The 23,751-nt window shown below is 42.6% G+C and overlaps 1 protein-coding gene across 1 annotated transcript in view; it reads left to right on the plus strand.

Annotated features, from left to right (window-relative positions):
- Positions 1-12,818, plus strand: part of DDAH1 (dimethylarginine dimethylaminohydrolase 1) — a 140,757-nt gene extending 127,939 nt beyond the window's left edge. The window contains exons 5-6 of the mRNA XM_047727377.1: positions 7,188-7,331; positions 9,540-12,818. Of these exons, the coding sequence (XP_047583333.1) occupies positions 7,188-7,331; positions 9,540-9,656 (261 nt within the window). The 3' untranslated portion in view covers positions 9,657-12,818. The remainder of the gene's footprint in view (positions 1-7,187; positions 7,332-9,539) is intronic.
- The last annotated feature ends 10,933 nt before the right edge of the window (positions 12,819-23,751 follow it).

The raw sequence follows: 23,751 nt of genomic DNA on the forward strand, positions 1-23,751 counted from the left end.
GATTAGGTGGTTTTCAGAGCCATTTCCGCTCTGCTGCGTGCCTTCTTCATTAAGGGGGTGCCTGTAATGGAAGTGAGCTTTACTTTCTATTCACTGCTAGCATCCCCTTCGTGTGCTTGTCCTGCCTTAAATCATAGATTGTCATCACCTGAAGGAAGAGCCTGCAACTCAGTTATCTTTGGATGTCTTTCTCTTTCCCACCTCTCGCTGTCCTGTCTAGCCCCCGGGGGCCCTTCTATCGAGAACTATTGGGTTGAACCAAACACTGGTTGTGTCCAATGCCAGTAATCCTCTGTTTTACACAAAGTGGAATAATTCCTCTGGGAAATGGCACAAGTCCGAAATGGCATTTACAGCAAGGACTTGACGCCTCAGTTCTTCCTCTAGAGCCGGGTCAAACTCACGCATATTATCCGGAGTCCAGGGCCTCTCTGGAATTTAGCGTGTCCGTGGAGGGTTTCGGTGCTTCCTCCTTTCCATTCTGGCTTGGGACACTGTGAGAAGCAGGAAGTCGATCCCCTGGGGTTAAAAGAACACTGTACACTGAGCTCTGGAGCAATACACCACCTCCACCCTTTTTTAGGAAAAAATGCTGGCACATAGAACTGCACAGCCAACAGCTACATTCTCAAGATACTTGAAATGATGCTCATCTTATAACAAAGGCTTCTGTGCAGCCACAAAGAGCAAACAAAACCTGCTCCTCCCCTCACTGTGGCTGCATCTTCGTCCTTGGGAGCCCGAGCTCTTAGGGGCCCTGCCCTGCCCCGTGTGCCCGGGAGCAGAGCCTCACAGCACGAGCTCCAACAACAGAGGAAAGATGTTAGAGATACGGTCTTCTGAATCTTTTTCTGTCTGTTCCTCCCTGAATGGTTAGCGCCCTGCCTTGTGTATATCCCCATATTTCCTGGTCCCAGCTATAAATAAATGTCAGGTTGTCTTATTCAGACAATAGCAACATATAGGAAAGAGGAAAACAATCACTCTCACAGGAAAAGAGAAACCTGTTCTTTGTTCCAGAAACAGAAACCCTTTGTGTTTAGAATAAGTACCTTGACTTTTTCAAGAAAAAAAAAAACAATGTATTTTTTGTTTACTACTTATAGTTACCGTTTCCTAAATCCTTTTCATTTAGAAAGATGATGCCTGATGTTGTTGCCTCCTTTCCCCCGTTGAACAGAACCCCTCACTACTCCAAATGGGGCCTGTTCTGTTATTAAAAGTCATTTCTCTAGGCACATTTTTCTTTTTAAAGATTTATTTATTTATTTATTTATTTGACAGAGAGAGAGATCACAAGTAGGCAGAGAGGCAGGCAGAGAGAGAGAGAGAGAGAGGGAAGCAGGCTCCCTGCTGAACAGAGAGCCAGATGTGGGACTCGATCCCAGGACCTTGAGATCATGACCTGAGCCGAAGGCAGTGGCCTAACCCACTGAGCCACCCAGGCGCCCTCTAGGCACATTTTTTAACCTGTCTTAAAATGATAACCATGGGGCCTTGATAAATTGATTGAGAGTCTTCTCCTAAGGTGGCTTTGTTAGGACATTTATTTTAAGAGTAGCATTTATCAGTGAATTACTGTATCTAGTCCCAGTGTTAAATTATTTCCCCACCCAGGGTATAATTCCTTTCCTGACAACAATGAAAAAAATGTAACTATCCTCAAACAATGGGAGGTTGGTACTAGCTCTGATGTCAGTAATTTTTAAGAATACTCCCACCAGAAGCTATAAATTATAAATATAAGGTCTGGAAAGAAGAGAAGTACTAATGAGTATGGAAAACCAGTAATTACAATTTCAAATAAATGTTGTTAACTGAAGAACAAAGCAAACATAGAGGAACCAAAGGAGTGTGATTGTTCCCTCAAGGAGCTGAAGGTGGGGGATGGGAGGGAGGGTGGAAAGAGATGGAACCCAAGTAAATAAAACACCCCAGGAGCGGAAATATAGTCTTTATTACCCAAAAGAAACTGGGAACTTTTTCAAGTAGGCACGACCTTGGAGATTTTAATCTGTTCCCTCACTAATAAACAAGAAGTCAGCACTGATAACACTCCTTGATAATGCTTCCTCTGGAATGTACAACATTCCATGTTTCTGCTCCTTAGTCACTACCCGACACTCATGAGTCAGACTGAGAGGTAGGGAAGTTGCCAGGCTGCTTGTGGGACCATTGAAGGTATAGTCAGGCCCATAGGTATGATCTTGCTGTGTTCCTTTCTCTTTCAGCTCTTCTTACACTAGGATTAATAGTGTAACCTTTGGATAAAGAATGTAGTGAATTATCTGTAGACCATGAATTAAACTGGAAAACCAACTGGCCACTCTCTAGTGCTTATGAATGGTGGGAGCAATGAGTCTGAATGTGATGGACCAAAATATGCTGCCCATGGTTCTCCCAGTGGCTTAGAAAATTAGGTCAATGGAAATACTCAATTTTCTGGATTTTGTTTTCTTTGTGTCTGAGCTTGACAAGGTAACAAGGGCTGTACATATCATGTTTTAAGGATCTTTTTCCTACTTAGTAAGCCCACTAAGGTCCTATTTAGTAAGCCTCTGGTCCAAGGAACTGTCTCCTGGTGGCCTGGAAGAAATCCTGAATTTCTCGGGTAAACTCAATCTAATCCACATGAAAGACAGTCAGTTCTAGCTGTAAATGAGCAGACTAGCCATCTTGGCCCACCTTCAATAACACATAATAAGTAGAGATTCAGACATATTACAATCCTAGACCCTGTACCGAGAAAGAAACATGCTGGCCAGGCTGACCAAGAGTGGGCTGAAAAGTTACATAAATTCTAATTTGTGTGTTGATTTAGAGACAGTTCCACTTAATAACTTGAAGAATCCGTCTGTTCACTGGGCTTCTGGACCATTTTATTAAATCATGGGTCGCAAATTGACAGAGACATATGTATGTTCATTTCAATACACACAAAGTTTTGTTCTTTTCTTTCTTTGTTTTAATGCTTTCAGGTGCTACAGACTGTTTAGTTTGCCCCAGATCCACCACTCCCTGTCATGTTACTTCCAGAATCATTTGGGTAGGACCATAGACTGTAGTGTCCTACTGTACAGCATTAGGAAAAAGCCAAACATTGGCTTTAGCTCACATTAATTAATGAATTATATTTTTAATTAATTTTTTAATCTTTTGAATTTTTAATTTTTTAATCTTTTTAATTAATTAATTAAACATTAATTAATGAATTATATTTCTTTTTCTGGATGAAGACCATATTTTGGTTTTATATATGCAGTTGTTCACATATATAAATTGTGAACATCTCAGTGTACTCGTTTTTTTTTTAAGATTTTTTTTTTATTTATTTGTTTGACAGAGAGAGAGAGATCACAAGGAGGCAGAGAGGCAAGCAAAGAGAGAGGGGGAAGCAGGCTCCCCGACAAGCAGAGAGCCCAATGTGGGGCCCGGTCCCAGGACCCTAAGATCATGACCTGAGCCGAAGGCAGAGGCTTAACCCACTGAGCCACCCAGGAGCTCCCTCAGTGTACTCTTGAGGTCTGCTATAGCCTTTGAAAGGAGTGAGGAAGGGCTGCCTGGGTGCTCAGTCAGTTAAGTGTCTTCTTTTGGCTTGCGTCATGATCCTGGGGTCCTGGGATGGAGCCCCGCATTGGGCTCCCTCCCTGCTCAGCAGAGTCTGCTCCTCCCTCTCCCCTTGTCCCTCCCCCTGCTCATGCTCTCTCTCTCTCTCTCAAATATATAAAATCTTTAAGGAAGAAGGGGAGAGGGGGTTGAGGAAGAGGAGGAAAAGGAGGGAAAAATAAATCAATTAGTTGCAAGCATATTTTGGTCACCTGCTAGATGCCAAATGACTTGCAAGAAACAGAGGGAAGTATGCATATTTATTACACATTTAAATATGTACTAGGAACTTGTGCTAAGCACTTCATAGACATAATCTGTTTTGCTTTGTTTTTAAAAATAACCTTCAGGGGCATCTGGTGGCTCAGTTAGTTAAATGTCTGACTCTTGAATTCAGCTCAGGTCTTGATCTCAGGTTTTTGAGCTCAAGCCCCACTTTGGGAGCCTACTTTAAAAAACTAAAATAAAATAAAGCAAAATAAAATAAATAAAATGTTCAGAGTTACTCTATGAGAAATAGGTATGACACTGTCATCCCATTTTATAGCTGAAGAAATTGAGGCTTGAGGAGCTTGCTCAAGGTCACACAGTGTATAGCAGGGCCAGGATTCAGACCTAGCTCTTTCTGATTGCAGCTAGCAACTTGACCCTTATTTGTCTGGTCATGCTGCCATAAAATACTAGAAGCTTATTATGGGCTTATTACTGTGCCTTATTATACACATTATCTTCATTTAACTTTCACAATAAGTATATGAAAGACTATTATTATCCCAGTTTTATAGTGAGAAAACCAAGAGGTCAAAAAACCAAAAAAAGTTTAAATTTGCATAGCTAATAAAGGCTAGAACTGTGACTCAAACCCAGGTCTTACTCCAGTTGATGGTCTAATGTGTCTCTTTCCACACAATGGAAGGTATTATTAATATGTTTTAAAAGCAGCCAAAAAGAAAGTCTGCATAAGATGTATTTATGTAGCAATTCATAATAGAAGAGAGCTACATGGATATGGATTTTTTTTTTCTTATAAGCCTCTCCCTAGTATTTCTGGGCATATCCATTTTATAAGGAGGGCTAGGTTGAATATGTTTTTAATTTTCTTAGAATAGCTACTCTTGGGATGCCTGGGTGGCTCAGTTGGTTAAGCGGCTGCCTTCGGCTCAGGTCATGATCCCAGTGTCCTGGGATCGAGTCCCACATCGGGCTCCTTGCTTGGCGGGGAGCCTGCTTCTCCCTCTGCCTCTGCCTGCCATTCTGTCTGCCTGTGCTCGCTCTCTCTCCCTCTCTCTCTGACAAATAAATAAAATCTAAAAAAAAAAAAAAAAGAATAGCTACTCTTGAGGAATGTCTTTAACTTCTTAAGTGTCCACACACATCTACTGTTCAAGTAGATCTAAGGTTACTCCATCAGGGCTATAAAGAACCACCACGGCAGGAGATGCCCTCTACGGGCCTGTCCCTTTAGGGGACAATTTAAGAAGCACAAGACAGACATCCAGCCCAGTCCTGTGGCTACCCCAAACTGTAGCATGTTGTAACAGGCTTATGTATGAAAGAAGAGTTAATGATGCCACAAAAGAATAAATTATAAGTGCCAAATGAGGGCAAAAAGGTCGATGTTACAGCAGTTACTAGGAGAGGAAGAACTGCCACAGCCCTGGAGGTCAAGAAAGAGGGCAAAGAAAGACAATTAATAGAGAAGGGTTTGAGTTGTCCAGATGTGGGTTTGAATCTACCCATGTGACTCTGAGCAAGTTATTTGATCTCTCTCAGTCTGTTTTGTTCATCTGTAAGATGGGAGTTCTGTGATCAGATAATACATTTTAAATGTTTCCCGTGGTGCCCTGCTTCTTCTTCTGTATAACTGTCTGCCAGTCTCCTCCATTAGGCTGTAACCTCTCAAAAACTGGATCTGGGGGCGCCTGGGTGGCTCAGTGGGTTAAGCCTCTGCCTTCTGCTCAGGTCATGATCTCAGGGTCCTGGGATCAAGCCCCGCATTGGGCTCTCTGCTCATCAGGAGCCTGCTTCCCCCACCCCCTCACTGCCTCTCTGCCTCCTCATGATCTCTCTCTCTCTGTCATATAAATTAAAAACAAAACAAAACAAAACAAAACTCGATCTGTGTCCCACTCATCTTTGTGTCTCTCAGCCTTTGGTACAGGGCTTAAGCTTATGCCCATACCTGATGTTTCTTTCTGTGCAAAGGATATTCCATTTCAGATTACTTGTGCCCTCTCCCGGATTTTGACATATTCCACACGAGGAGAAGTGAGTAGTTTACTTGACTGGCGCGTCAGGGAGAGCTTATTCTATGCCACTCTCCATGTTCTCTTTGGAATGAACTTTCTACAAGGAGCATGCAGTCTTATGCTCTCTTCCACACTGTGATTCTTACTGTCCATTGCTGCCACCACTGAGTGGGCAAGCCTACCTGCTTCTGAGGTCTAGTAATATGAAGCACATTTCCATATAGATATTGAAAGGTACAGGGAGACCTGTTTGGAAAGGTAAAATCAAACCAGATTATGGAAGAGATCTTGTTATACCCTTATGGCATGACATTTCAGCAAATTCCTTAAAATATATGGATATTGATCAAGAATGAAAAGAATCTACATGATGAAGCAGAAAATATATTTGGCTTTTGTTTGTTTATCTGTTTTTGGTGTTTGGATATTTTTGTAGTGAAGGAGGGGTGGTTGATTTTTGGGTTTCAGTTTTGATTGTATTGAGATGAGGATAAGGTGTCAATTTCTAAAAATTTTATAGAGTTCACTCCTGTGATTTAAGTTATTATATATGAAGGCATTTATAAACCCATCGTTTGATTAATAGGCCTGCTAAATCAGGTGGGATTTTTTTTTTGTTTTTTGTTTGTTTTTTTTTTTTAATCAAGTGTGATCTGGGACAATCTGCCTCAGAATTACCTGGAGAGCTTTAGAATGCAAATCTCTGCACCTCACTTCAGATCTGCCAGATTAGAATCCCTGGCGGTGAGCCCTAAGAATATGAGTTTAACATTCTCCTCAAGTGACTTTTATGCTTATTGTATTAAAGGCATCCCCTGCCATCAGATAGGTTAATTCAATTTAAGTATATCTACAAGAGGAAAGTGTGTGTGTGTGTTTGTGTGTGTGTGTATTTATTGCTAAATCAGATTATTGACCAGAATGATTACCACTCTGGTCCCTTTTTCCTATAGACTAGGACAGCCCTGCTTACTCAGCCAAGGATGTCATCGAAACCCCAGCTGGGCCTTTTGCATATGTGTCCATTTCATGTCTCACTGATAGATCTTATGAACAAAAACTGGAAAAATTATGGCCAGTTTTAAAACCTTTTTAAAATTACAAACAACAAAAAAAAAAGAAGAAGAAGAAGAAGAACCCTTGCCGTTCTTCCAGAGAATCCTGACCTCATGGGGTTTTCCTCTGGGATCTAAATGACTCGAGGAAATAGGCAAACACTTCTCAGGAACATTCTCCGGCATCCGTCACAAGCTTATGCCCATGCGCTGCCTTCCTTCTGTTTGGAAGTGTGGGGAAGTGCTCTGCTCAAGCCTGCTGTGTTTCTCCTTATAGATCATGCAGCAGATGAGTGATCACCGCTATGACAAGCTCACTATGCCTGATGACACAGCCGCAAACTGTATTTACCTAAATATCCCCAGCAAAGGTCACGTCTTGCTACACCGCACCCCAGAAGAATATCCAGAAAGTGCAAAGGTAAAACAAACAAACAGTCAAAACCAGCCTTCGTGGCCACTGCAGCTGAGTAGGCCTCCCTGTGACAGTCTTCTTGCCTGGGGATTTTTTTCATGATGGAGTGACAAGTAACAGGGGCTTCCTTTTCCTCTATACACGTCAAATCGTTAAGAAAGCAGAGAGGATAATATAGTTTTAGGGTACAAGGAAAGTTCATTTAACTCATTCTTCTCATTCTTGTTTCTGATGATGAACACATGCACAGTAATTGAGGTGATCATGCCTGGTATTCAAAACTTTTCAATAAGTACTTGGATTTCGCACGTTTTTGCAGCAGCTCTGATGACACATATCTCCCCGCACTGAGACACTCACTCAGCATAGAGACTTAACAGTTGGGCAGTCAACTGTGTCGTTGTTTTCTGGCAAATCTGAGCTGCCCTTCACCAGAAGGTCATTTGTTTTTTTATGACAGAGAAGTGTGAGTGACCCAAAGAAGTGGGTGCTCATTGTCAGGGCTGCAAAAAAGGGGCTTTGGGCTGTGCATCCCGGGTAGCAATGGATCAAAAAGATGACACACTTGCCATCAGGCACCTGTCCCTCTAAGAGCTTCTGTGTTTGTCCGCCAAAACGGGAATTGTCCCTAGACATGGAATTCTTTCCTGGTCTAAGAAGATGTTCCTTGTCCTTCAGGGCATTCTGCCAGTCTCTTCTGCACACGCAGTCACAGGAGTGCTCACCCGTAGACCCTACAAGTGTCCATATCTGTTTTAGGCATTTCAGCATCTTGCTCTCTGCCCAGAGGAATCAGATGCTGACAGCATGACAGAAGAGCCCTTAATAGCCACTGGTTTTTTGTTTATGCATCTTAAAATTTATATCTTTAAAGATTTTAGAAAATATTTTGGCCACCTTTCAGATACGTGATATTGTGTAATCACCAGGTTTATCTTCTGAATCAGTCACCTTCTCAGCAGATAAAAAGAAAATGGGGAGATACATAGATGATTTCTCTGTTTCCATGGCTGGAAGTGTGAACCTGAGGAGAACAGAGGACCCTTGAGCCCAGAATGGGGCTTAACCAGGTCTCAGATGAATAGAGGGTCTCATACTTTATTGTGCATCAGGATTGTTTAAAAATACAGGTTTCTAGACCCCCCCCCCATCCTAGAATCTGCAATTTCAGCAAGCACCCGGGTCAGAGAACCCACTTAGAGAAACAAGGCTCTGGACCGTTCATGCTTCTCCAGCCACATGGATCATCTGATAACCGGATGATTAACGGCTTTGGATTCAGCCCTGTGTCTATCCACAGTAATGATGATAACGTCCATGTTTACTGAGGCTTCCCCTGTGCCAGGCATGGGGCCCAGCCCACTCTGGGCATTATCTGATTTATACCTCGCAGCAGCCCTGTGAGGGCACTCTTGTTACTCTGCTTTTACCGAACAGTAACCCAAGGCTAGAAGGGAATCTGACACTTGGCTGAAGTCACACATTAGGTGGTGGGTTGACAGAACTGGGTCTGGAGCCCCACTCTGGCTCCAGCACTCTTAATTAGCCGCCATAGTGAAATTTAAGGAACAATTCTTCCTAAAGAAGCACGGTAGATCGTTTTTTTAGATAGTGTGTTCCAGGTGATTTTGTACTTAAAAAAAAAAAGTGCTTTGTTTGATCATCAGAGAAAAAATCTGTGGACCTTTAATTCAAAGTTTCAACACATGCTTTCTATTGCGTCAAAAGATGCTATAAGATTCACACCTGTCATTGAAAAGCAGTGTAACCTGAAACACTTCACTCGGAGTCTGTCTTGTCGAGTTTTTCCAGTGGTGGTGGTAAGGAGAGAAACCTTAAAGTTTAGTAGAGAGGGTTTTAAAGTGTGGCGAGGAAGGGTAATATTCAGACTGAAGACACTGCCACTGGCCTTCACGCACCACTCAGTCTCCCAGGGACAGCGGCAGAGTGAAGGCGTCTCTGGTAAAACCACATTTTTGACACATCTTCGGCTTTGAGGTTAAAGTATGGAGCTCGTGATTCACCAGGGCCTCTCACTCCACTGGGGGCCAGTGTGGTCTGGACTGCATACGCCTCTTGAGGTTCAATGGCCTAAACTATTGAGCCAAGTGATCCTCACACTAGGCGAGGAGGTGGGGGGGTGGGGAGGACAGGGGTAAGACAGAGGTGGAAACATAACCCTTCTGCTTTACCTTTCCTTGATTTCTGCTGCAGGTTTATGAGAAGCTGAAGGACCATATGCTGATCCCCGTGAGCCATTCTGAACTGGAAAAGGTGGACGGGCTGCTCACATGCAGCTCGATTTTAATTAACAAGAAGGTAGACTCCTGAGTCAAAGTCCCACCCACCCCCCGTAGCCGGCAATATCGCACTCACAAGGCCGATGACTGTACGCTCCTGTCGTGTTCATTGACAATCTACTTGCCACTGTGCTACTAACTCTGGTTTACAAAAGTCTCCTTCTGAGTTTGCTCCGTTCTGCACCCTCCCCACCCTCCCCTTGCGGTGGTACCTAAACTGTGGGTTTTGCTAAATGAATTAAGCAATCTAGAAAATATAGAGCTCATTGAATTATTGAACTGTGATTAATGGTAGCAAAGAAATACTCATTTTCGTGTTTGTGTTATCAATGTGAGTATATATATATATATATGCTGTTGAGTTGCCAGTATTGGCTGAAGAATGTCTTCTTGATCAGTCAGATAGGCCAGGGGTTCTTTCTTCCTGTTTGTATTGTTCATCATCTTTGGTTCCTGTGAAATTCCCTGGTTCCTGGCTTCTCCCCCTTTCCTTCCTTTTTTTCATCTGAACTCTGGATATTCCATTGCCAGTTGCTTTCTTTTGCCTTTCTCACTTCTGTTGCCTTGGGTAAAATCCAGGGTCTTGCCTTCTGGGTACCTTCCTGCAGGTCCCTCCTGTCTGCTACATTAGCCTCCTCTGACCCATGGCTCCATCTTCAGCCACCACCCTCACTGTCCCCAGGAAGGACAGACAGGTCCCTCAGCAGAACTGTGACCAAAATCACAGTGACTGTTTGGGGAACAGTTAACCAGGCATAGACATATCCTGATGGGGTTTGTCCCGGACATCTGAATTCCAGAAGAAGTAGGGCACCACACCTAGGAAGGTAAATTCGGCTCCAGAGGGTTGCTAGAGATCGTAGATCGAGAAGCCTGGAAACACCCCATGGGCACATCTCAGAAATCTTTAAGTCACATTCCATGCATTTTTGCTTCATTACTGACCATTTATAGACCTGGGGGAACGGTCTTATTTTTTCCTTCAGCTCCTTTCTCTTCCCACCTCCTCTCATCATGACTCACCTTACTTCCAGCCTTCTACCCCCTGCAATTATCCTGGTCTAGCAAAGTTAGTTCTTTCCAAAGAGACATTGCATCTACAAATGATTATTGATGGTCTAGTGAGAGCCAGATGCAGCATGTTCAGGAAGTGATTGGCTTGGTGCTTGAAACCACAGACAATGGACAATTCCACTTTGAAATATCTATGAATATATACTGTGGAATTCAATTAAAATTTCTTTCCTCCCTAGCTTTTAAATTACACAACCTGAAACAGATGCTGGTCTCTTACAAAGAACAATGGCGCAGTGAAGGGAGAGATCATTGTCTTTTACTTAAACCTGAAAGAATCAGCCTTTTAACAGGCCAGGGAGATGGTACTTTCCAAGGAATGATGACTGATCCAGGCATGTTATCAAACTTCCTAGTCGTCTCCACCTTTCCTGTATTGCCTGTAGCTTGTTGTTTAAGATTAACAATCAGGGAGATTAAGAAATATGACTTCAAGGCTTGCTCTGCTTACCTATGTGATTTTTTTTTTTAAGATTTATTTACTTATCTGAGAGAGAGAGAGAGAGTGCATGCGTGAGGGTGGGGGAGGGGTAGAGAAAGAGTCTTAAGCAAACTCCCCGCTGAGCTTGGAGCCTGACCCTAGGCTGGATCTCAGGACCCTGAGCCAAAACCAAGAATCGGACGCTTAACCGACTGAGCCACCCAGATGCCCCTTGCATATGTATCTCTAACCAAACATTTCTTATGTTTGGTAACCAAGACAGAATTCCCTCCATTCGTATCTCCCCTGAGCAAATGGAAGTGACAAGCTTCCAACAAAACGAAGACATCCTTAACCTCTACCTATATCCTTTTCATTTATTTAATGATTTTATGCCAAAATTTGAAGAAATCCCTTCTCCTCCTTTTTGTTGAACTTTTAATTCATTCCCGTGCAGGTGTCTTAGTTAAGGCATGGTATGAATGAACTATATCTTGGTCACTGTTTTGTTTCAAAGGGTGAATAATGTGTTGTTACCAGAGAGAAAATGAATGTTACCCACATGGTCTACTTCATAAGGAAAAATTGTCCTCCACAATTATGGTTGCCCTTTTGGGTTAAATCTGGCCCTGTGCTGGCAAAAGCAGAACTTCTTCCTGGGGTAGTCTGGCATCTCAAAAACAACTTCGGGAAAGTTAACCCAGCCAGCCACGTTAGGCTTACTATTAAAGCTAAGTGGCATATAATTTTCAGTATCTGTACTTCTGTCATACCAAATTGAGAAACTGTATTTAGTCAATTGCAAGTGAACAGGTTTTTCTTTTGAACAATTTGTTCTACAGAAGGCTGTTTTTCACTTTTCCTTTCCTTTGCATTTTTCCCCTCTTTGCTCCTCTGTCTCAAGAAATCACTTAGAGTCTATGTGCCTCTTCACAGAACTGTATTCTCTGCTATGTCACTGATAAGATCGTCTTCTTTGGACTCCTTGTGTGATACAATGATGCAAAAACCCAAAATAACTGCAGCGTAGTGGTAGCAATTTTTGATGTTCTCATCAGCATAACATTATCTTTGCAGAGGAACGATGACCCGTTACCTAGGTTCCCCTCTAGTCTGTTGTGATTTATAAAGATAAATAAACTAACAGAAGCTGCTCTTTGACATTGTAAAGACATTAGGAATTGTATTAAAGTAAGGAAAAGTTAATTCCGATTTAGTTAGTTAGTAAGACTCAATCTAACAGGGGCAATATAGAGAAAGTACATTATTTAGCATTATCTCTTCAACTGTAATGGATTGCTATAGAAATCAGCAGGCAGATCTCTAAGGTGTATTGATTGCTCTTTAAGCTACTGTGAACAGCTGATTAAGGCTATCTCTTCATCTCTACGGGGGAAATAGTCTGTAGGTGAATAATGTGACTTATATAGAGTTGCATGTTAGTCTTTGTAATTATTTAACCTTTAACATTCTACAGAACTCAGACATGGCCTCAACATGGTGTTAGACTTGTGCATTTTGTTTTACTGACTATCACATTCCAGCCAATGTATGGTTATCCACTCTGTGTGCCAAAACCAGTCATGCCTTTCACCGCCCTCTAGTCCAGAGAAGTTCTGCACCCGGTTTTAGTCTCTTGCTGTCCTGATGCTACAAGTATACCAATCACGATGGAATAAAGTGTGAATTGTACTGTGACCAACAGCACCTGTCTCTTTTTTGCAACAGAAACTGCTGTAGTAATTGCAGTCACCATCGCTTTGTTGTCAGCGGGGAAGTTTTTTCTGTTGTCCCATAATTAGAAACACTGTGCCTGTAAATAAATCTGCCACCAAAAGCTTGGATTAAAATGGTATCTGAAATGATAGTTCATACTCCAAGCACTTAAAAAGCAGGCCTGACACCCGTGTGAGGTCAAGAGGTCTTGATCTCACCTGTGTTCCTCCTGGGAGGCTTCCTTTGTTCCCTTTCACTCCGACTGTGATACGGTTCAGTCACAAAAACAGTGGAACAGGTTTTCCCTTGTGTGTGCAAGAGTTTGGTTGTGGTTTTTGTTTGTTTGTTTTACAATAAGTGTCTGTTAGGACATTTGAAGATTTGTTAATGAGTCTTTTTTTATTTCCAGCAATTTTTTTGAGCCAAAAGCAGCTTTATTATTTTCCTTTTCTGATTGTAAAAAATGATCGCTCTCTGTAAAAATAAAATTCAAATAATACAGGAGAAACTATAAAAGCAGAAGAGAAAAATTACCCAAAATTTCATCACAAAGAGATGCCGTTGTTAACATTTTGAAGACTACCCACCCATCTATGAATAGGTAGAGATATAAATGTGGAATAGTTTCACATTGTCATGATGTTCGATAGCTTGCTTCCTTCCCTTTAGCAGTAGATTGCAGGCCTCTCTCCATGTCAATAAATGGAGATCTACATCATCAGTTTTAACAGCCCTGAATATTCTATGATACCGTTGTCGAAGCAGCTCTTTCTAATTTATATGGAGTGTTATATCACAGATGTTCAGTATGCCCATGTTGCTGGTAGCCTGGGGTCTTCAAGCTGTCAAAAATGTGCTGCTTATGAGGTTACACATATATCCAGAATTAGTTCAGTCTGGGGTCTTCTTATGGAAACTGAACGTGTAAAAATTGTTCACTAGAAGCACACACTAGTATTAAAATTCCCTCTCAGCTGATGTTGCATTGATTAGTTCTCCTGTATTCAGGCCATCATTGAAATGGGCACAGAAGCTTTAAAAAAAAAAAGCCAACCACCACCCCTGCATACCTGCCCTGGGCCCACGTAGGCAATGGAACCCTTCACCTAAGTGTCAAAATACTTACTCCTCACAGAAGAGAATGGAGATGCTTTTTAAAGGAAGAGTTGGCGGAGTTTCCCTGCCGGATCTTTCTCCCAGCCTTCCAGAAGGATGACGGAAGGTAAGAAGGAGAAAAATCCCCTCTCGTGACAAGCTGCAGATTCTGAAATGGGACTTTTGCTGAATGAATAATGCTGGTCAACAATGGTTTTAGGCAGGTGGGCACATGTTTAACAGGCTTTGGGGTACTGCTCCTGTCTTTTCAGAGCTGGCAGTCTGGGAGGGGCAAGGAAGGAAGACTACACAAGATCACACATGATTACGATATAGGAACTAAAAAGAACAGCGCTGTGGTGGTTCTCAAGAAGAGGAGACCTGATGAAGGAACTGGGGGTTGATCAAGGCTTGGAAGAACAGCCCTGGCTTCAGGTCAAGATAGGAGGCAGGCCTTTGAGGTGGAGGAAGACAGTGGGAGTACAGGCATGAAGGTGGGAGAGCCTAGCCTACACTTCAGAAGGGTCTGTCATGGACCAATTAATGCTGTTGGACCCTGAGGGTACCATGGTGACAGGATCTGCTTTCCTGGAATTTACATCCACAGAGAAGACAGACGTTAAACAAGCGATGGCATGTGTGGTGAACACTGTGGAAGGAGAATGGGGTGCTCAGAGCAGATGACAGGGGCAAGCAAGTGGATCTGTTTTGCTGAAACATGGGGAAATATAAGAGCACAGCGAGACCATGTAGGTAGGGGTGTCAACAGTCTTGCCTGCTAAGACAGTATATTAGGACTGAATCCGCCAGTCTGCGAGCATCTCCTGAAGACTTCGGGGTCAGGGAGTGATATCACTGGAGCTTGACATGGCAGCATTGTATACGATGATGGGAACTGAGACTGGCATTTCTCTAAGTTTAATTTCCCCTAGTTTAATTTGTCATTTAAAGATCTCATCTCCAAAATGGAGCCTGAAATCTGGGCAATTATCTATCTCTCTATATATATTTTTTTCTCTCCTGAAAAACAAATTAATAACACCTTTCCCTCCCAACTCCAAAGGGACATTTTCAACACAGACGAGATAAAAGGACTGAAGGGTTCTTTGGAAGAAAGGTATAATGTAAACATCATTATCATCATCATTATCCTCATTAACTCCTATCACAGCAAGTCAGGATCCCATCAAAATGTCATCTTCTATTTGCAACATCAATCACCACTCCAGAAATAACTCAAGATTTTCATCATTGATGCTTCTAAGCTAGCCTGACAGCCTCCATGACAAATGCACAGGTTTCCTTGGTAGCCGACACGGCTGTTCCGAAGACATACTTGCATTAGGGAACTGTTGGTAAGTTGGAATTCTCCCCATCTCCCTTCCCCCTCCAAACACTCATTTCTAACTCAGTGAAAGCTGGTCACTTATAGTACAAGATAACTGGGGTTATCAGGCTTTTAGGAGAACGTGTAAGAGCCAAATATGTTACTGTCACTATAAATAAGTAAAAGATTCAAACCAGTATGCCAGCTAACCTCTTGGTAAAATATAGCTTGGGCTGGCTTGTGACATGAATGCCTACAAGTAATGATGGGTCTCTAGGTCTTGGGAAGCCCCCCTCTGTTTATAAATAGAAAGTTTAGTCATTTGGCTATAAATACAATGAAAGGCTTTGAGTGAATTAACACAGACCTAAGAAGGTAGCTTGCTTTTTCCTCCAGTTAAACTTTTAAAATAATTTTTTTTTAAGTTCCTGTCCATGGACAAGGAACTTATTGATTAGGTAGGAAGGACTCTGGGACAGAACTCAGAGGACAACAGCTCCAAATTAAATTAGGAAACCATGTGCTATGTGTTGAAATTTCCCACTATCCCTCAAGGGTACAAAGACTAGATATTTCACATTGAGGCAGAAAAAGTTCAGGGACCAAACAAATTCTGATTCTCAGCAACAGCCAAGCTATGAGAAATGTTACCTCTTCTACCTCTGGAAAGAGCTTACGGAATAAACAGATTCATGGATCCAGAAGAGGCTTAAAATTCCAGGGCAGGATATGAACGAAATAATCTGTTCTGTTTATGTGGGACCCATGTGAGCATATGGGGGCCCCTAGAGTTAATGCTAGGACAGCAACATGGGGCTTACTTCCTTTCTAGGCTTGCTTATAATTGGGGGAGACCGAAGGAACATTGTGATCCTGAAAGGATGGTAACAAGGAGTTTATTTGATAGGAAATAGAATTCACCCCCCCTTAGATCAAATAAAGAGATTTTAATGATGGTATGTGTCAAAGATATGCATGTTGAGGGTGCAAACAAGGGGTGGTGACACCCATAAACCTGCTGTCAGCAACACCCCTAGGCTGAACAGGACAAGGATAGGAAATCATGCTCTGAGACAGAAAAAGAAGGACCACAGCTCCAGCCAGAGACCATGTTCCAGAGCAGGGAAACATAGCTCAGCCTCTCTCTTCCCACTCTTAGATCTGCTGGAGCTCCCCATTGACTGACCACAATGGCCGGATGGCTAGTTGGGGGGCCAGCAATGCCTTCTTCAGAGGTGAGCTTCCTGAGCCACAGAGCTGCCAGAGAAGGGCAGAGAAGGGAGCTGGAGAAGGAGGAAGGTAATCAGCACAATGCCACTATGAAAAGGAGCTTTTGGCCCTTCAGGGAGCGGCCATCACCAAATCTGTCCCTCCAGGTTGGCATGTAAATCATATTTCTTGGCAAATTCTTTAGACACATGCCAGTTCCATGGTCTGGTTCTCCCTCTCTGAATTTCAGAAAATGATTGGAGCAGAATCAGCAGTAGGACATGAGCCGGCGCTGCCGGAGGGTGAACATCGCGTTCCAGACCCATGAGTCCTGGACCTCTGTAGTAAGCACTATGTTAATTCCAAAATTAGAACAATCTCTTAGGCACCTGGTGTTCAGAAACAGCTAGGTGCTTTTTTACAGCATGCTTATGACCTACTGGTGACAGAAAGTTGTTTAGGATTCCACAGAACCTACTTCCTCTGTTTCCCCTTTTGTTTGTGCACATAGCCAGTCCCGCTAGGCACAAGCTGTGTTTGGTTTTACATGGTTATGTTGTTCATAGGAATAATATTCAGTCTACACTCATCCAGTTGGTTCTCCATTCCTGGAGGTGTACAAGCAGAGACTCAAGGACCAAAAGCAAGAGTGGCTGTGGAGAGATTGATCTGGGCAGTAAAATCTGACCTAGATAACATCTAATGTCCTTCACCACCCTGCAATTCTATGGTTAGGTGTTTGTGGTGTTCTGATCCCAGGGGATTTCCTTCCCACTCTGCTACTCCCAACCCCTGCCAGGCTCTATATGAATGTGGTTCTCATCTAGTAAATAACAATAGGAGCTCCACTTCTCGCATGATCACAGGAAGAGATCTATGGATTGACTCCCCAGCAACACTGATTAACTTTTTTTTTTATGAGTCATTTTTTTCCAGGTTTATTCAGGTATAAGTGCCAAAATTTTAACACATTTACACTGTACAGCATGGTAACTAGATATACATACATACATTATGAAATGATTCCCACAGTCAAGTTAATTGACACATCAATTACCTTTATATAGATAATATTTTTTAGTGAACTACTCAACGTCAACTCTTTTAGCAAGTATCAAGTATACAATATTTTTAACTACAGTTCCCAATCTGTATACTCGATATTTTTTTTAAGTATAGTTGACACAGAAGATTTTTTTTTTTTTTTAAAGAAACACAGCCCCTGGAAACGGTTGTATGTGCATGTATCAAGTGAAGAAAGAGTCAAGAAAATCTTTTAAACTTGTTAAGATCAGTGAGAATCTGCAGTATTTGCACCCGTCTTCCTCCCTTCCCAGCTCAGTGAGAGAGACCTCCACTCCAGACAGAGAGCTAAGAACACAGAGCCCTTTCTCCCCACAGGTAAGAGGAGAGACCTCCATTGTTCATCCTGCCCCCAGCCACTTGCTTTTGTGACTAAATTCTGGCAAGTGTGTCTAGGAAGTGGGGTTCAAGTGGGGTTCCATTCTTTCACCCAGCCCCAGTTGTATGGGCAGAGGCTCTTTGAGACACCTTGAGCTCTGCACCAAGAAGACTTTGAAGCCCTGAACACCTTTCCCCTAGCTAGCCAGGAGAGGCAAGCCAAAAGGACCTGAGGCTACGGCCTCCCCTTCAACTAACACTCACCAGCTAAAGCAAAGACGTCACTTTAGAGAGGAGCTCACAATTTCTGCCGCGGCCAGCTACAGAGCCAAGCCTCAGAGATTTTGCCCAGGGGAAGAAGCAGGCTACAGAACCAAGAGCTTCAAATTCCTCACCAAAGTACTGACTTCATTTGCAACACAGTGTAAAGAAGTTCAAGTCTAAAGGTACTCTCAAAAACCGTGAAGCTTGTAATGAAAAGCAACTGGGAGAAGACTGGTCAATTGGGCTAAACTTCAGGCAGCCAGCTTGGAAAAGGAAGAAGTAAAACTTGCCGTGTTAACAGATAACATGATCTTATATATACAAAATCCTGAGGAACCCACTAAAAAATGATTAGACCTAATAAAAAGAGTTCGGCAAGATTTTAGGATATAAGACCAATATAAAAAAAAAATAACTGCATTTCTATATACTTGCAATGAACAATCTGAAAGTGAAATTAAGAAAAACAATTCCACTTATCATAACATCAGAAAGAATTAAATACTTAGGAATAAATTTAATAGAAGTACAAAACTTATGCTCTGAAAATGACAAAACATTGTTGAAAGAAATTAGAGAAGAACTAAATAAATGGAAAAATCTCTCATGTTCATTGATTAGAAAACATAACAGTATTAAAATAGTGATACTTCCCAAATTGACCTACAGATTCAAGGCAAAACTTATTAGAATCCCAGCTGACTTCTTTGTAGAAATTGATGAACTGATTCTAAAATTCATATGGAATTACAAGGAGCCCCCAATAACCAAAATACTGAAAAAGAGAAAGTTGGAGGACTCACACTTCCCAATGGTGAAATTTAAAAACAACAATAATTAAAATAGTGTGGTACTGGCATAAGGATAGACATATAGGTCAATAGAATTGAGAGTCTAGAAATAAGTCTATGTTTTTATAGTCAGCTGATTTTTAGCTAAGGTGTGAAAGAATATTCAAGGGAGAGAAAGGATAGTTTCCTCAACAATGCTGGGAAAACTGGACACCCACCTTAAAAGAATGAAGTCAGACTCTTCCCTCACACCATATACAAAAATTAACTTAAGGGGTGCCTGGGTGGCTCAGTCGGTTAAGTGTCTGCCTTTGGCTCAGGTCATGATCCCAGGATCTTGGGATTGAGCCCCACATCTGGGTTCCTGCCCAGTGGGGAGTCTGCTTGTCCATCTCCCTTTGCCCCTCCCTCAATCATGCCCTCTCTCTCTCTCAAATAAATAAATAAAATCTCTTTTAAAAAATTAACTCATCGGGGTGCCTGGGTGGCTCAGTTAGTTAAGCATCCAATGATTCTTGGTTTCAGCTCTGCTCATGATCTCACAGTCCTGGGACTGAACTCTGCATCCAGCTCTGAGCTCAGCTTGGAGTCTGCTTCAGATTCTTTCTCCCTCTCCCTCCTGCTCACTCTCTCTCTCTTTCAAATAAATAAATAAAATCCTTTAAAAAATAAATTAATTAATTTAAAAAGTGAACTCAAAACAGGTCAGATATCTAAATGTAAGCAAAAAAACATAAAAGTCTTAGAAGAAAACATACGAGCAAATCTTCATGGCCTTGAATTAAGCAATAGATTCTTAGATATGGCCCCAAAAGCATAAGCAATAAAAGAAAAACAAAAGAGAGACAAATTGGACTTCCTCAGAACTGAAAACTTTGTGTTTCAAAGGATACCATCAAGAAAATTAAAAGATAGTGGTGCCTGGGTGGCTCAGTGGGTTAAAGCCTCTGCCTTCAGCTCAGGTCATGATCCCAGGATCCTGGGATCGAGCCCCGTGTCGGGCTCTCTGCTCAGCAGAGAGCCTGCTTCCTCCTGTCTCTCTCTGCCTGCCTCTCAGCCTGCTTGTGATGTCTGTCTGTCAAATAAATAAATAAAATCTTAAAAAAAAAAAGTTAAAAGATAATTCACCAAATGGGAGTAAATATATGCAAATCATGTATCTGATAAAGTATTACATTTTGAATAAAGAACTCTTATAACTCAATAATAATAATAATAAAGACAACCCAATTTTAACATGGTGAGAGGATCTGAAGAGGCATTTCTCTAGAGAAACTACACTGATGACCAATAAACCTATGAAACACCATTAAGTATCAGAGATCAACATCTCTGATGCAAATCAACATCACAAGGAGATACCACTTCATACCCAGTAGAACGAGAAGAATCAAAAAGTCAGATAATAAAAGTATTGGCAAGGATGTGGAGAATCAGAACCCTATACACTGCTCTTGGGAATGTAAAATGCAGCCACTTTGGGAAACAACCCCGCAGTTCCTTAACATGTCCACATTCAGTTACCACATGACCCAGCGGTTCCCCTCCTCTCTATATACTCGAGAAGCGATTGCCTATGTCCACACAAAAACTGGTATGTGAACGCTTGCTGCAGCATTATCCAAAATAACCAGACGGTAGGAACAGCCCCAACATACACCAAATGATGAGTAGATAAACAAAATGGGTTAGCACCACCCCGTGGAGTATTACTGAGTCATAAAAAAGAATGGAGTATTGATACATGCTACAACATGAAGGAATGTTGAAAACATTATGCAGAGGTAAAGAAGCTGGTCACCAAAGACCCCATATTGTTTGATTCCATGTATGTGAAATTCCATAATAGGCATATCAGTAGAGACAGGAAATTACCGGTTGCTCAGGGGAGGGAGGAATAAAGGGAGTGACAGCTTAGGAATAGGAGGTTTCTTTTTCACAGAACGAAAATGTTCTAAAAGCAATTGTGGCAGTGGCTGCATATATCTGTGAATATGCTTAAAACCCCTGACTTGTACATCTTAAAGGGGTGAATTGTTTGGTATATGAATCTCATCTTAATAAAACTTTTTTTAAAATAATGGTAATAGTACTTTGTCCTCTTCGTATCTCAAAGGGTGGTTGCGAACTTCAAATGAGAGAGTTTATGTGAAAATACTTGGTACCCTATGCTGTTTTATACAAATGCAGCCCATTATGTTCCTGAATGGGACCAATCAGCTTTTCCACCTGCACCTGTCAGTGCAGAACTCATAGGCTGCTATTTCTAAAAGTACCTTAGCCTCCAATTAGATTTCCTTTTCTTCCCTCATTGACAAATTCATCCATTTCACCCTTGAAATAGCTCTGCATAATAGTTGCTTGTGCAATGCTTCTTACCATCACAGCCTTTTTAAAAGAGGAAATAACATTTCTTTTATATGTTTTCCTAAAATTCAGCTCAAGTGTTGCATAATTACCACACATACCAAGTTCCTCGCTGCATCAACCATGAAGTCCACATGGTGTGTATAATACTGTGCTAACTGGTAATCATTCCTTTCCTCTCAAGTTCCCAAACCCCTCATTATAGCCTGGCCATCGCTATGCTCTCCAGAGCCGCAGTGAGCAGCAGTCTGAATAGGCAAAAGGAGACGAGAAAGACATTTGCTCAAAGTGGTGAGGGTGAGAACAATATTGAAAGCATCTGGTTCTTGGCCAGGTGAGCCTATGAATGCAGCAGCTGCGTACCATTTTCAGACAGAAGGAGGGAGAAATCAAGTGACCCTTTCTGGTGGCATTTTCTTTACTTGGCTGACCTGGCCAATCCTGCAGTCTAAATAACCTGAGCTTTTTCATCCAATTATGCAGCCTTGGACCCCAGCCACGTTTCATCTGGCTTGCAAGCTGCCGATGCCCTCTTGATCTCCTTTTTACATTTTGCAAATAGTATCTAATGATAAGAGCTTTTTTGTAAAGCTCTGTGTACCTGACGTGGTGCCAAGAAGTGCTATGTTCCTTATCATGACTGCCTTATAAGGCAGATGGCAAAACCGAGGCTCTGAGAGACTTAGTCACTGGACAAAGTCACGCAGCTGGTGGATGTGACACCAGGGCTCAAACCCTGATGCCGTTTGAACAGCAGAGCCCATGCTCTTCATCATTGTTCTGTGCTGCACATGGGAAACTAGTGTACTCTAATGATTTCCAAATTGTTACACATCAAGGCATTTCCAGAATGTGTGAAGTTTTCCTACTTCTGCTTTTGCATATTAGCCTGGGTCTGGGAGTATGTATTGCCCCTCTCTCCCAGAGGCATCTCTTGGTTGAGCCTCCAAAACAAAGGGAGCCTGGGCATCCTTGGTTGCAGACAGCAGTTTTTATAGAGGAAGTGTGGAGTAACAGCGCCCCCAGGTGGCCATGCTTATTTTCTCATGTGGCCCTTAGGCAAGAAATAGGAAGAAGCAAGCTGTACTGCTGACCTGATGGCTTTCGTGGTACGCGCCTGGGGGATCTGGCTGTGGAGCCGGGCAGATTCCAGGCCTGGACTCCCACCGTGGCTGAAACCAGAAGTGCAAAGTCCCGACGGAGATTTGAAGATCCATGCAGACGTGGCCTTCAGGGGACAGGGGACAACACCGCCTGTCACTCACTCTTGGTCCCACACCTGCATCTCCTCCAGTGGAGCACCAGGGCTAGCTAAGCTTTGTTCCCTTGCTGGAAAAAAAAAAAATCACCAACCCTGGGGTAGGGGTGAGAGCGGGAACAGTTTAATTCTTAGTTGTTTTTCCCATCTTCAAGTGAAATATGTCCATCCAGTCCATCCCTGATAACAGGTGTTTCAAGGAAAAGAGAAGAACCTAGGGATGCTGAGAATCAGGAGTATTGGGGAAGGCAAGAAATAGAGAAAGGAAGAGGAATCAAAGAGTGGAGAGAAGGGGAAGGGAGAAGGGGAGACAGGAAGGGCACAAGAAGAGAGGAGGGGGGTTGCCCAGACCTCTCTGCAGTCTGGCTCAGTCCCCCTTGCCCCAGGCTTCAGAAGCAGGAGGAGCCTGCAAAGGCAGTGTGTCCAATACACAAGATATCTCAATGGCTCCCCACTGGCCTCCCATCTGGCTTCATGTACAGCCTGGGCTCTCCAGAGAAGCAGAATGAATAGGTCAGAGAGGTGGATAGGCGGATAGAGTTACTACAAGGAATTGGTTCATGAGATCTTAGAGCCTAAGAACTCACGATCTGCAGCCAGTAAGCTGGAGACTCAAGTGCGCCAGTGGTACAGTTCCAGTTCAAGGCTGAGGGCCTGAGAACCATGACCCCGGATGGTGCAAGTTTCTGCGTCCAAACCTAAAGCCAGGAGAAGACTGGTGTCCCAGACCAAAGAGGGGGAGAGAGAGAAAATTCTCTCTTAGCTTTGTTATTCTTCTTGGGCCCCCAGCAGGACAAGGTCCACCCACACTGGGAAGAGCAACCTCCCTAACTCGGTCCATGATTCGATTGTTAATCTCACCCAGAAACATCCTCACAGACACCCTGAAATAATTTTCAACCAAATATCTGGGCACCCCATGGCAGCACAGTCAAGTTCACACATAAAGTGATCCATCCCACTTGGCAAGAACCCCTTGGCACACCACTTTTTGGTTGGTTGTGTCCAGGCTGTTCTCACCCAAGACAGTAGAGGCTAAGGACAGAAACAGCCTTTTCCAGCATCATACCCCCAGCATCTGACACAGTAAGCGCTCAGGATGTTTGAAAAGTCTAAAAATAGATAAATGAACAAATTCACAGATTTGGATGCAGTATAAAGAATATACAGTACTCGTCTCATTACAGAGCTGTGCCCTCTCTA

This window comes from Lutra lutra, chromosome 4 (assembly GCF_902655055.1).
Source record: "Lutra lutra chromosome 4, mLutLut1.2, whole genome shotgun sequence".
Lineage (NCBI taxonomy): Eukaryota > Metazoa > Chordata > Mammalia > Carnivora > Mustelidae > Lutra > Lutra lutra.